Raw genomic sequence first — 12,894 nt, 5'->3', positions numbered from 1 at the left:
GTATCTGAGACCTAACATAGATAACCCAACCAGTGATTTCCCAGAAAACAACGTGGTGAGAGCACCAAGTCTCAAACACCTGAAGTGTAAATGCATGATGGAACCAACAACTTTGAATGTAGTTTTTTTAAAAGATAATTTTGAAATGTTCATCAGCAAATCACTCAATTCTAAAATGTACATGTGTAGCATCCTCATTTTCCAAGTGCCAAGAAATGATCAGCTGAGAAAGCCCTACACATGCAATAGTGTTCTCATACAGAAGATGTTATGATACATTGTAATATCCATTCTTCTGGGCAGACTCGATCATTTCCGGCATTGCTTCAAGAAACAAAGTAAACAGTTTAGGTGCTTATGTGTATATAGTTTTAATAGGTCACAATTTTACATACCATGCTTATATTTGAATCCATCAAAAAAAAATCAGCTACACCAGAGACAGACTTCACTTTTTAAATAACATGCACTAATAGTGGGAAGACCTTCATATTCCACATACAGCAATGACCAAGCACAATCTGGAATCAAGCTGGGAGTGTATCTGCCCTTTTGTGGGAACACCAGTACAAACTTTGAGTAATTCAAAATTACTTCCCCAACCATTAATATAGCAAAGTGAATACTGTACTCACATATTTCCACAAAAAAATCTTCAGTCTTGGATATGGAAGTTACTCTGTTGCTCGTATTATGAGCCACGTCATAAGTGGGGGTTTCCTTCAAGTAAATTACACCCACTTTGCAATGCACTTGGCACCCAAAATTTAAATCTAACATCGTTATGAGGGAGTGCTGAGTACAGCTATGGTGCAAGTGCGAGGTGCAGTCATTTGCACAATCAAAATATCTTTGAACAGACCAAATTTTGAAACATTTGATCCACATAAGGCAACTTTTATAAAATGCCCTCTTGAAATTTCAAGTACACTATAAAATACTCACCTAAAATATGAGCCTGAACCATTTACCCAGTACCCCCCTCCCCCTGCCCAGAACTTAATATTAAGTGCTTCTAAAATGACCACAAATCGTGTCCTTTCACAACACACCTTTTATGATTAGTATGGAGAAAAGTGGATTATGTCTGCCCTGACCACAATAGTGTTCTGTCTTTGATAAAATACTCAAATTGCATGGCACATTTCTGCCACTGCACATTAAATATTTCTGTGCTTCACACTCCGAGAACAACTTTAGTTTTCTCCAAATGATAGATCACAAATTAGTGTTAACCTTTTAGTTCCCAAAGCTTCCTGGGTACTTAAAATGCATATTTGCAGTCTATGCACCAATGTACAAACAAACCAACCATGTATCTTATGGGGTTCCCTTGTATGTGTATTATTAGGATTTGCAGAATTTCCAAAATATTTTCCAAACTGGGTTCATATGTTTTTCTAATGTACCCACCGTGTACTACTCAAAGGCAGCAGTGATACCATGATACCACTGACAATAGCAGCTCTGTGCTAGTACTTAGACAGCCTTTTTGGTGGCTTGACTTTTGTTAGAGTACCAATAAAAAAAAGTCCCTTCCAAAGTTTAGAAATCACTTGGTACTACGTGCCAACATTAAATACTGTACTAGTATAGAAAACATCAACTTTGCTAGAGATCAGAGGATTTTAAAAAATACATGTGCAGTTATTCCGAACAGAGTAATTTTATCCTATGCCATTTTAAAACTTCACACATATACAAAGTTAGTCCAAGTTCTTCTCTGATCATTCCTACAAAGTGCAATGATGACAATGGTGAGACTGATTGCATTGCAGAGACGTACGCGAGTACGAGCGCAGTATGGCGCAGGGGAGAAGCTCCAGTCAGCAGCAGCGAACATTCGGCCGAGCTGGTGGAAGTTCTGGTGGAATTTCAGGCTCTGGCTGTAGTGACAGGATGCTGTTTGATAACTCGCGCTTGGGTACTTCAGGCATCTGAAAGTTTGCATAGGGTAAAACATTACAATTCTTTAAGCTTCAGACATCAAAAGAGAACAGAGATAAAAGATGAAAACAGATTTTGAAAAACTTTATACACTTTGTGATTTCAAAGCAATTTTGCAAGTCAAAAAGCTGAGTCAATATAATCCAAAGCATAAAAGCAAATCTGATGTATTTATAGGAATGCTTGACAAATACATGAAAGAATACAAAATAAAAAGTAGTGCTAATAGATGAGAGGTGCTGGAGGAGGCTTATGAGAAGCATTAACACCAGCTGGGGAGTTGCCAATATACAGTACTGTGGAATTTGTATGCTATCACATGCTACAATATTGCACAGGGTACTCTGTGGAAAAAGGCAATTTGCAACCACTTTGACAGCTGGCTGTTTCTCATTGCTCTAAATTGTGATTCAGGTAATGAAACAACAGCTGCCACTTCTGCTGTTGGAAGTTGTGCTCAGTGTGCCAATGATGGCAAGTTTGGGTGAGTTGTTGTCAATGGCAACATCACAAGGAGATCTTGGAGAAACATTCACTAAAATCACACTGTGAACTCCTGCTTTCACTGTTCTTTTTCTACTTACAAACATATCTGTCACTAACATTCAAACAAACATCATTTATTAGAATGAACTTATTTGGAAAATAAGTAGAACTGTTTTGGAGTTGATAAAATACTAGAGAATGCTAATATAGACAGCATTGAAGCAATGACACTTCTTGTTAACTTGGAAAAAGTCATTCACAGATATCTAGCAATATTTGGGATGAGAATTTCTAGTGATGATTACAGGCAGGCATTGGTTCAAAGTGATCACATACATCCAGCAGACGGAATGCCTGTCAGCAGCCCAACACATTGAGGAAATCTCAGATAGCAAGCCAGGAAGGAAAAGTAAAATTTTTACTCAATATACTAGCACTCAATAGAACACTAAAGACTAAATGATGCACATGATTAATTGTAGGAGCTGATATACCAGTATATTTTAAGAGTATATCAGAGGGAATTGTTGAACAGAGAGAATGAACATTCCTTTGGAGAATGCTGCAAAACACAGCAAAGCTTCGAACAGCAGGAGTCAATTATTTCCGCAATTTTGGGATTCCCACCTTATGTGGAATATACAAAAATCCCAATTACTGCGGTCAGTTCATGATGTAATGAAGCAGAATCCCTTACTGTCCTAACATGGTGGTGACAAGCTGCCTTCTGTTATCAGGTGGTTCTTGTGCTGAAGGCAGTTCGGTGTTTTTATACAAGGATTGCCAAGACTGTGGTCTATAACAATGAAGGAAAAATATGTGTGTATTTAGTCAGGATTATGTGTGACCCAACAGGAGACTTGCAGGTTTGTTTCCAATAGCTTGCACCTACTACATTTACCCTTCTAGGAGAGTACAGACTGTGGGTTTGGAAGGTGCTGCTGATAAAGCTGCTCCTAATCAACTGCTGCTTATGGGTCATAACACAGACAGACTGTGTTTGCAGTGTGAATGTGGTGGCCATGTGGATGGTATACCAAAAGACATAAGCAGCTTAGGCCTGGATGGTACTGAGATTCTTTAATGCTGTTGGTGCTGCTATATAGCTATTTGAAAGCATTCCATTACAGTACGAAACAGAGCTTTTCAGATAGGAGGTCGATGGGGAAACAAGGTGGTTCGCAACTGTTTGGAGACTTCCATTGCTAGAAACTCGTGGCCTGAACATACTCATCATTTGAAAACTCTTTGCTTATCCAGGCTGCTTTTAGTGCAGATGTACTACATTACCTGAGGAACTGTAAACTGGAATTCAGCTCTTTTGCCCATGTTTGAAATAATAGTGTAAGGAGGTCAGGAGTGAGTGGCCCTGGCAGAATGCAAGATCAGCCACCACTGAGCACATCTACATGGAGTGCTGTCACAGAAAGGCAGAGGACCATGCTTTCTTCTCATTCCTGTCATCAAAGAGATGGTACAGGAGCCTCAAGACCTACACCACCAGACTCAGGAACAATTATGACCCCTCAACCATCAAGCTCTTGAACCAGAGGATAATATCACTCACCCCGAGCACAGAACTGCTCCCACAACTTATGGCCTCACTTTCAAGGACTCCTCTCATGTTCTCAATGTTTATTACTCTTTTTTCTCTCTTTGCATTTGCAGTCTGTCGTCTTTTGCACACTGGTGTTTGTGGTCTTTCATTGATTCTATTGTGTTTCTTTGTATATACTGTGAGTGCCCGCAAGAAAATGAATCGCAGGGTTGTATGTAGTAACATATACATATGTAATCTGATAATACATTTACTTCAAACTTGCAAAATTTGAGAGCTGGTAGGCAGCCTTTAGGTTGTAAGGGAATCACTTTCTACTCTACACATAAAAGGGCACTTAGTCAGGAACTTAGAAAGGGAAAGAAGGATACAGGTCCAATGTGGGCAAATGGGATTGGCGTAGTCAAGAATAATGTAGCGCACATTGTCTCAGCACTACAGTTGGAATGTTGATGGAACTCATGACTTCTGTTGTATTAACGCAAGGTTACAGCAGTAGAGAGTGTAAAGCTGTTGCATGCAGTGGGAGAGACCAAGGTTCAATCCTGACTACTGATGTCAGCAGTGTGAATTTCATATCAGTCATCTGACTGCATGGCTTTTCTTTGGGTCATCTGCTCTTCTATATCCTAATATTGTGTGTAGAGTCCGGGAAGTTTATGAGAAAGTGGGGGGAAAAGAAAAGGGATTAATGTTGGATTACAGTAAATGATTGGTGGATGATTGGCATAGACGTAGTGAAATGAACAGCTTATTTGTGCTGTATCTTTCTATGACTATATCATATGAAGTGAACTGTATTAACTAATGAATGGATTTAATGATGTAGAGGATATCAACAACAGCCAGTTGTGCTGGGCTCTGACAATGTCCTGGATGGAGATGTTCATGAAGTTTCCTCCTCCATTTAATTGCCACAACTAATTACGACCAGTCCTGTCAGGAATGGTTTTTACCATACAACACTGCCAGCTTCTTAAGTGACAGTCTCAACTGGCCTTGAAATTCACATGAAAGACCATAAATACAACAGTAGACTGATGTTTAAAAGCTTTGCTCTTCATTCAAAATGAACTTGCCTTATTTAAAATGTCATCCACGAGCTTCAAAAATATCTCACTGACATTGTAGTTGTCCTTTGCACTAGCTTCACAAAAACGCATCCCAGTTATCTGCAGGGCAAACTGAGGAAATTGAAGATTAAATGTTTAGCAAGGCAGCTGGAGAAAAATATTCCTTTGGTCTTTGAATAATTTCACTAGAAGTGGGAATATGCATTTTGATAAGGAGCATTATAAGCAAATTACAGATCTGCACAGAGCAGATCAGAAAAAGGAGGAAAAAGAATGAATTACAGATGAGTTTTGCTGTAAAATTATTTTATCTTGATCTGACTAACATTGATCCTAAAAACTGGAATTAAGCTCTCTAGCATTTACTTCAGTGCACGTGGATGCCATTCTTGGGTCAGCATTCATTATTTACCACCAAATGATTTCACAATGGAGGGGTTAAGAATAAATCATATTACAATAGCAATATGTGGACCAAATTGATTTAAGAACAGCAGATTTTGTTCCTCAAAGGATATCAATGAAACTGATGTTTTATGATAATTCAGCAACTTTTTTTGATTATTACTGATAATAGATGAATCAATTACCCGAATTTAATTCCTTTGGTTTGGTTTCAAATTCATGTCCCAGGATCTATACAGATGCTGACTTGTCCATTAACAACTGCAATGGTACCAATACCCTCTTCCCCATCACATTCTTTCATCATGTCTGATAATAGAATATCATGAAACTTCTAGATTTCTAAGAGAATAAAATAAATTGTATGTATTTTGAAATAGAATGCAATGTACAGTGCTTTTAATAGATCAACATTAGACTATGAGGCACCTGATTCAGGGTATAAGTTGGATAAAGTGTGAATGAGTACCTTATTCAGAATTCTGCTAGATAGAAGTGGAAAAGGTAAAACAATGCATGCAGCAAGGAGGAATATTCCATGAAATGCCATGGATTGATTTAACATGCAGTATGCTGAATCAGACAACAGTAACTTTTAAAGCTAATACAACAATGAAGGACAGCTAGAATAGTAGAACATTAATCATTTTGTACACTTCAGCGAGATCATTTTTTGTACAAAACTTCCAAGGATGTCAAAATACTGTCTGCAATATAACTTAAAATGCAAATGTAGAATATTGAAAGACCAAGAGAGTGGATATGGAGAGGATATGGAGTGAGAGGGTCTAGGACCACAGGGCACAGACTCAGAATAGAAGGATGTCCCCTTAGAACAGAAATAAGGAAGAATTTCTTCAGCCAGCAGGTGGTGGATCAGTATAATTCATTGCCACAGATAGCTGTGGAGACCAAGTGATTAATGATTGAATGGCAGAGAGGGTTCAATGGGACAAATGACCTATTTCTGCTCGTCTTAGGTCTTGCATCTTAACAGTGCAGAAAGACGAAGCACTGTTATTTTTAAGATATGTATATCACACAATAAAGAGATAACCAGATGAATGTCCCAGAATACTTAAAAAAAAACTCCCTCTCTTGATCCAATTAGCCAAAAAGCCTTCCTCAACCTTCCACGAAGTTGACCTACTCAATCTTTGCTATCCAAGTACCAGAGACTGACTAACTCCTTACTGTTACAGTCTGAAAAAGAGCTTCTCACAACATAATTTGGATGTTATTATTATTCAAAGTTCTACTTCAAGAGATGACTCTATTTCTTGATTATTTCTTACCTTCTCTCCTTGCTGACGAGTAATTGCTCGGTCAACTTCACAATCTAGCTTATTTCCCACTAACAGAAGCTCTGCATCCTCTGAAGCATACTGTGAAACACAAAATTAAAAAAACAGTTACCAGCAGTTAGAAGGTACCGTGAAGTATAGATGGACTAACACTTGAGATATTTGGTGAAAAACATGAATAATTCCAGAAGTAGCAATATCAGAACCTTAGTAAAATTGCACTTTCTTTCCAGCAAAAAATATTTTTAGTAACTCAATCATTAATCCTGCAAGCAGAGGGAAGACACTTGGGCAAAGTTATCATTGCCATGATCCTAAATATTTTAATCCCCTACCTAATTTAGCATAGAATTCTGGAAATTTGAAATAAGAACAACTCAGAAACAAATCAAAAACTCAGCATGTCAGGCAACAAAAGTTTTGAGGTACTTGAAGACCAACGATAAAATGTCAAAGTCAGTATGGTTTCTGTAAAGGGAAATCTTGCCTGACAAATCCGTTATGAGTTCTTCTCGGAAGTAACAAGCAGGGTGGACAAAAGAGAGCTAGTGAATGCCATTTACATGGATTTTCAGAAGGCATTTGATAAGTTGCCACACGAGGCTGTTGAACAAGATAAAATCCCATGGCGAAAGATACTGGCATGGATAAAGAAATAGCTGACAGGTAGAAGGCAGCAAGTGGGAATAAAGGGGGCCTTTTCAGGTTGGCCCACTACTTGTCACATTGTCAAAGATTTTGATACTGTAATGGAATTGATGGCTTTATGACAAAGTTTGCAGATGATATGAAGATAGGTGGAGGGATAGCTGGTGCTGAGGAAGCAATATGACTGCAGAAGGACAGACAAATTGGAAATATGGGCAAGAAATAGTGGCAGTCGGAATACAGTGTTGGGAAATGTATGATAATGCATTTTGGTAAAAGGAACGATAGTACAGATTTATCTAAATGGGGAGAAGGTTCAAACATCGGAGGCGCAGAGGGACTTAGTCCTTGTACAAGATTCCCAGAAGGTTAATTTACAGGTTGAGACTGTGGTAAAGACGGCAAATGCAAAGTTGGCATTTATTTCAAGGGGAATAGAATATAAAAGCAAGGAGAAAATTATGAGGCTTAATAAGACACTACTCAGGCCACAGTTGGAACACTGTCAACAGTTTTGGGCCCCATATCAATAACGATGTGTTGTTATTGCAGAGAATTCCAGAATATGAATACTTTGCTTCAGTATTCACTACAAAAAGAGGATCCTGGCGATTGTAGGGATGACTTGCAGTGGGCTGAAAAGCTTGAACATGTAGATGTTAAGGAAGATGATGTGCTGGAGCTTTTGTAAAGCATCAAGTTGGATAAATCACTGGGACCAGATGGGATGTACCCCAGGCTACTGTGGGAAGCAAAGGAAGAGATTGCTGAGTCTCTGGCAATGATCTTTGCATCATCAGTGGGGATGGGAGAGGTTCCAGAGGATTGCAGATGTTGTTGCCTTATTCAAGGAAGGGAGTAAGGATAGCCCAGGAAATTACAGACCAGTGAATCTTACTTTAGTGGTTGGTAAGTTGATGGAGAAGATCCTGAGAGGCAGAATTTTACAGACCAGTGGATCTTACTTTAGTGGTTGGTAAGTTGATGGAGAAGATCCTGAGAGGCAGAATTTATGAACATTTAGTCAGGCATAATATGATTAGGAATAGTCAGCATGGCTTTGTCAAAGGCAGGTTGTGTCTTACGAGCCTGATTGAATTCTTTGAGGATGTCACTAAACACATTGATGAAGGTAGAGCCATAGATGTAGTCCTGACGATGGGTCTAGCCCGAAATGTCGACTGCATTTCTTCCTATAGATGCTGCCTGGTCTGCTGTGTTCCACCAGCATTTTGTGTGCATTGCTTGAATTTACAACATCTGCAGATTTCCTCGTGTTAGTGTATATGGATTTTAGCAAGGCATTTGATAAGGTACCCCATGCAAGGCTTATCAAGAAAGTAAGGAGGCATGGGATCCAAGGGGACATTGCTTTGTGGATCTAGAACTGGCTTGCGCACAGGAGGCAAAGAGTGGTTGTAGACGGGTCAAATGCTGCATGGAGTCCGGTGACCAGTGTGGTGCCTCAGGGATCTGTTCTGGGACCCCTACTCTTTTGTTATTTTTATACATGACCTGGAAAAAGGAGTGGAGGGATGGGTTAGTAAATTTGCTGATGACACAAAGGTTGGGGGTGTTGTGGATAATGTGGAGGGCTGTCAGAGGTTAAAGTGGGAGATTGATAGGATGCAAAACTGGGCTGAGAAGTGGCAGATGGAGTTCAACCTAGATTAGTGTGAAGTGGTTCACTTTGGCAGGTCAAAAATGATGGCAGAATATAACATTAATGGCAAGACTCTTGGCAGTGTGGAAGATCAGCGGGACCCTGGGGTCAGAGTCCATAAGACACTCGAAGTTACTATGCAGGTTGACTCTGTCATTAAGGCGGCATACAGTGCATTGGCCTTCATCAATCGTGGGATTGAGCTTAAGAGCCAAGTGGTAATGTTGCAGCTATATAGGACCCTGGTCAGACCCCACTTGGAGTACTGTGCTCAATTCTGGTCACCTCACTACAGGAAGGACGTGGAAACCATAGAAAGGGTGCAGAGGAGATTTACAAGGATGTTGCGTGGATTGGGGAACATGCCTTATAAGAATAGGTTCAGTGAACTCGGCCTTTTTTCCTTGGAGCAACTGAGGATGAGAGGTGACCTGATAGAGGTGTACAAGATAATGAAAGGCACTGATCACATGGATAGTCAGAGGCTTTTCCCAGGGCTGAAATGGCCAGCACGAAAGGGTATAGTTTTGAGGTGCTTGGAAGTAGGTACAGAGGAGATGTCAGGGTTAAGTTGTTTTTTTAAAATATAAAACGCAGAGAGTGGTGAGTGCATGGAATGGGCTGGCGGCGGAAACAATAAGGTCTTTTAAGAGACTCCTGGATGGATATATGGAGCTTAGAAAAATAGAGGGCTATGGGTAAGCTTAGGTATTTCTAAGGTAAGGACATGTTCAGCACAGCTTTGTGCGCCAAAAGGCCTGTATTGTGCTGTAGGTTTTCTATATTTATATGTAGTTCCAGAGGATGATTCTAGGATTGAAGGGGTTAACATATGAGGAGAGCTTAGCAGCTTTAGGCATCAACTCGGTGGAATTTAGAAGAATGCACGGGATGTCATTGAAACCTACCGAATGTTGAAAGGACTAGATAGGGTGAATGTCAAGATGTTTCCTATGGTGGGGATATCCAGAACTGGAGGGCACTGCCTCAAAACTGAGAAGTGACCTTTTAAAACAGAGGTAAGGAGGATCTTTTTATAGCCAACGAGTAGTGAATCTGTGGAATGCTCTGCCACAGACTGTGCTGGAGGCCAAGTCTGTGAGTATATTTAAGGCAGGAGTTGATAGTTTCCTGATCAGTCAGGGCATCAAAGGTGTATGGGGTTGAGTGGGATCTGGGATTAGCCATGATGGAATGGTGGAGCAGACCCAATGAGCTGGATGACCTATTTCTGCTCCTATGTCTTCTGGACAAGAAAATTGTACATGTCTCTCCACTTTAAGAAGGGAATGAGGAAGAAGAAAGGACCTTATAAGCCAGTTAGCCTGACTTCAGTGGTTGGAAAGATGTTGTGTCCATTATTAAGAATAAGGTTTCAGGGTATTTGTAGGCCAAAGTCAACATGGTTTCTGTAAGGGGAAAACCTTGTTTGAGAAATCTGTTGAAATTCCAGCATCTGCAGATTTTCTGTTGCTTAACCATGTAGCAGATTGGCTAACTGGCAGGAGTCAAAGATGGGATAAAGGGGACCTTTTCTTGTTGGCTGCCAGTGACTAGAAGTGCGCCACAGGGGTCAGTGTTGGCACCACTTCTTTTCACATTATATGTCAATGATTTGGATGATGGAATTGATGAATTTGTGGCAAGTTTGCAGACGATATGAAGATAGGTGGAGGGGCAGGTAGCATTGAGCAAGCAGGGCATCTACAGAATAACTTGGACAGATTGGGGGAAATAGGCAAAGTGGCAGATGGAAAATATTTTATGGAAGTGCATGGTCATGCACTATGGAAAAGGATTAAAGGCCTGGACTAGTTTATAAATGGGGAGAAAATTCAAAACTCTAAGGTGCAAAGGGACTTGGGAGTCTTTGTGCAGGATTCCATAGATGTTAACTTGCAGCACGAGTCAGCAGTAAAGAAGGCATATGTAATGTTAGCATACATTTGAGGAGGCGAAGAATACAAAAGCAAGGATGTAATACTGAGGCTTCATAATGCATTGATCAGACCATACTTGAGAGTATAGTGAGCAGTTGAGGGTCTCTTATCTGAGAAAAAATGGTGCTGACATTGAGGGTCCAGAAAAGGTTTACTAGAATTATCCCAAGGAAAAATGGGTTAACATATGATGGCTCTGGGACTGTAGTTGCTGCACTTTAGCAGAATGAGTGGGGATCTCACTGAAACCTATTGAACACTGAAGAGCCTAGATCGGGGGTCGGCAACCTGCGGCTCCCGAGCCATTTGTGGCTCTTTCACCTCTGTGCTGCGGCTCCCTGTGACTTTGGGAAATAATTGGTCAGTATTTAATTAAAATGTATTTTATGTTAGTTTGTTAGCTTTTGAAATGTAATTCTAAATTTGAAGATTATGGTGATCTTGTACAATCTAAGTGTGGCGACACATTTCCTGGCACATCCGAAACGGCTCACAATTAGCCAGCATTCAGGCTAAGGGAGATAGCCTACGGGGGTTTGTGAGTACGCGTCTTTTGCAGCATCTGCGTCCATGGGGGCTGGGTTGAGGGAGGCTTAAAAGCAAGGCTGTTTAGTTCGAATAAAGTTATTCGACTGCAGTTTACTGACTGCGTGAGCACACCGCTACAACGTGTTTTTATCGCTATTAATATACGTCACCACTGCCAATACCTGACACCCGCCAGTGCGCGATTTCTTTAATTTTTCGATCCAAGGTAAGCCAACTATGGAGAATTCTAAAAAAAGAAAAGTGACTGAAGAAAACAGAACGTTTAATGATACGTGGACAGATTCATTTGCTTTCACTGTTGACGAGACTGGTTTACCGGTATGCTTAATATGCAATGAGAAACTAGCAAACAACAAAAAGTCAAATGTCGCAAGGCATTTCCAGAATAAACACGCAGCCTTTGCTCAAAAATATCCGGATGGAGATGAGAGAAAAAAAGCCGTTTCGGAACTGATGCGGAAGGTTGATCTGAGCAAAAATCATTTCCAGAAATGGATGAAGTCTGGAAAATCAACGACATACGCCAGTTATATTGCCGCTCAGGAAATAGTCAGGCACGGGAAGCAGTTTACAGATGGTGAATATATAAAAGAATCTTTCATTAAGATTTCAGAACATCTATTCACGGACTTTAAAAACAAGAGTGAAATTGTGCAGAAAAATCAGGGATATGCCCCTCTCTGCAAAGACTGTCAAAGACAGAACCATAAAAATGGCAGAAGACATCACAAGACAGCAAATTAAAGACATCAATTCAGCTGTGGCCTACTCGATTGCCTGTGACGAGTCTAAAGACAAAGGTGATATTGAACAAATAGCGTTGTTCTGCCGGTATGTAAACTCTGCCGGGCCACAGGAAGAACTGATTGAGTTGATACCTCTAAAAGACCAAACACGGGGGGAGGACATCTGTGAGGCTGTCTTGAATTGTTTAAGAGCCAAAGGAATAAAGACCACCCATCTGGTGTCAGTAGCTACTGATGGGGCGCCGAATATGACGGGAACGCACAAGGGATTTGTGGCTTTACTGCAGAAGTCGCTGGACAGAAAGCTGCTGACTTTTCACTGCATCTTGCACCAAGAGGCACTGTGCGCTCAAACATTTCCTCCGGAATGCACAGAAGTAATGGATGTTGTCATTCAGATTGTCAATAAAATAATGGCAAAAAGTTTAAATCACCGTCAATTCCGTTTGTTACTGGACGAGCTGGAAAGCGCATATTCTGATCTCCTGCTGCACAACAAAGTCCGGTGGCTGTCCAAAGGGGAGGTGCTGAAACGCTTTGTCGCGTGTCTGGAAGAAGTGAAAACTTTCCTGGGC

At 40.5% G+C, this 12,894-nt stretch overlaps 1 protein-coding gene across 1 annotated transcript in view; it reads right to left on the bottom strand.

The window, feature by feature from the left end:
- Window positions 1–352: 352 nt before the first annotated feature.
- Window positions 353–12,894, bottom strand: part of rab12 (RAB12, member RAS oncogene family) — a 48,797-nt gene continuing 36,255 nt past the window's right edge. The window contains exons 4-6 of the mRNA XM_059976125.1: window positions 6,765–6,854; window positions 5,071–5,175; window positions 353–1,937 (exon numbers count right to left, since the gene is read on the bottom strand). Of these exons, the coding sequence (XP_059832108.1) occupies window positions 1,827–1,937; window positions 5,071–5,175; window positions 6,765–6,854 (306 nt within the window). The 3' untranslated portion in view covers window positions 353–1,826. The remainder of the gene's footprint in view (window positions 1,938–5,070; window positions 5,176–6,764; window positions 6,855–12,894) is intronic.

This window comes from Hypanus sabinus, chromosome 1, assembly GCF_030144855.1.
Source record: "Hypanus sabinus isolate sHypSab1 chromosome 1, sHypSab1.hap1, whole genome shotgun sequence".
Lineage (NCBI taxonomy): Eukaryota > Metazoa > Chordata > Chondrichthyes > Myliobatiformes > Dasyatidae > Hypanus > Hypanus sabinus.
This window is presented reverse-complemented; position numbering and strand designations above follow the sequence as displayed.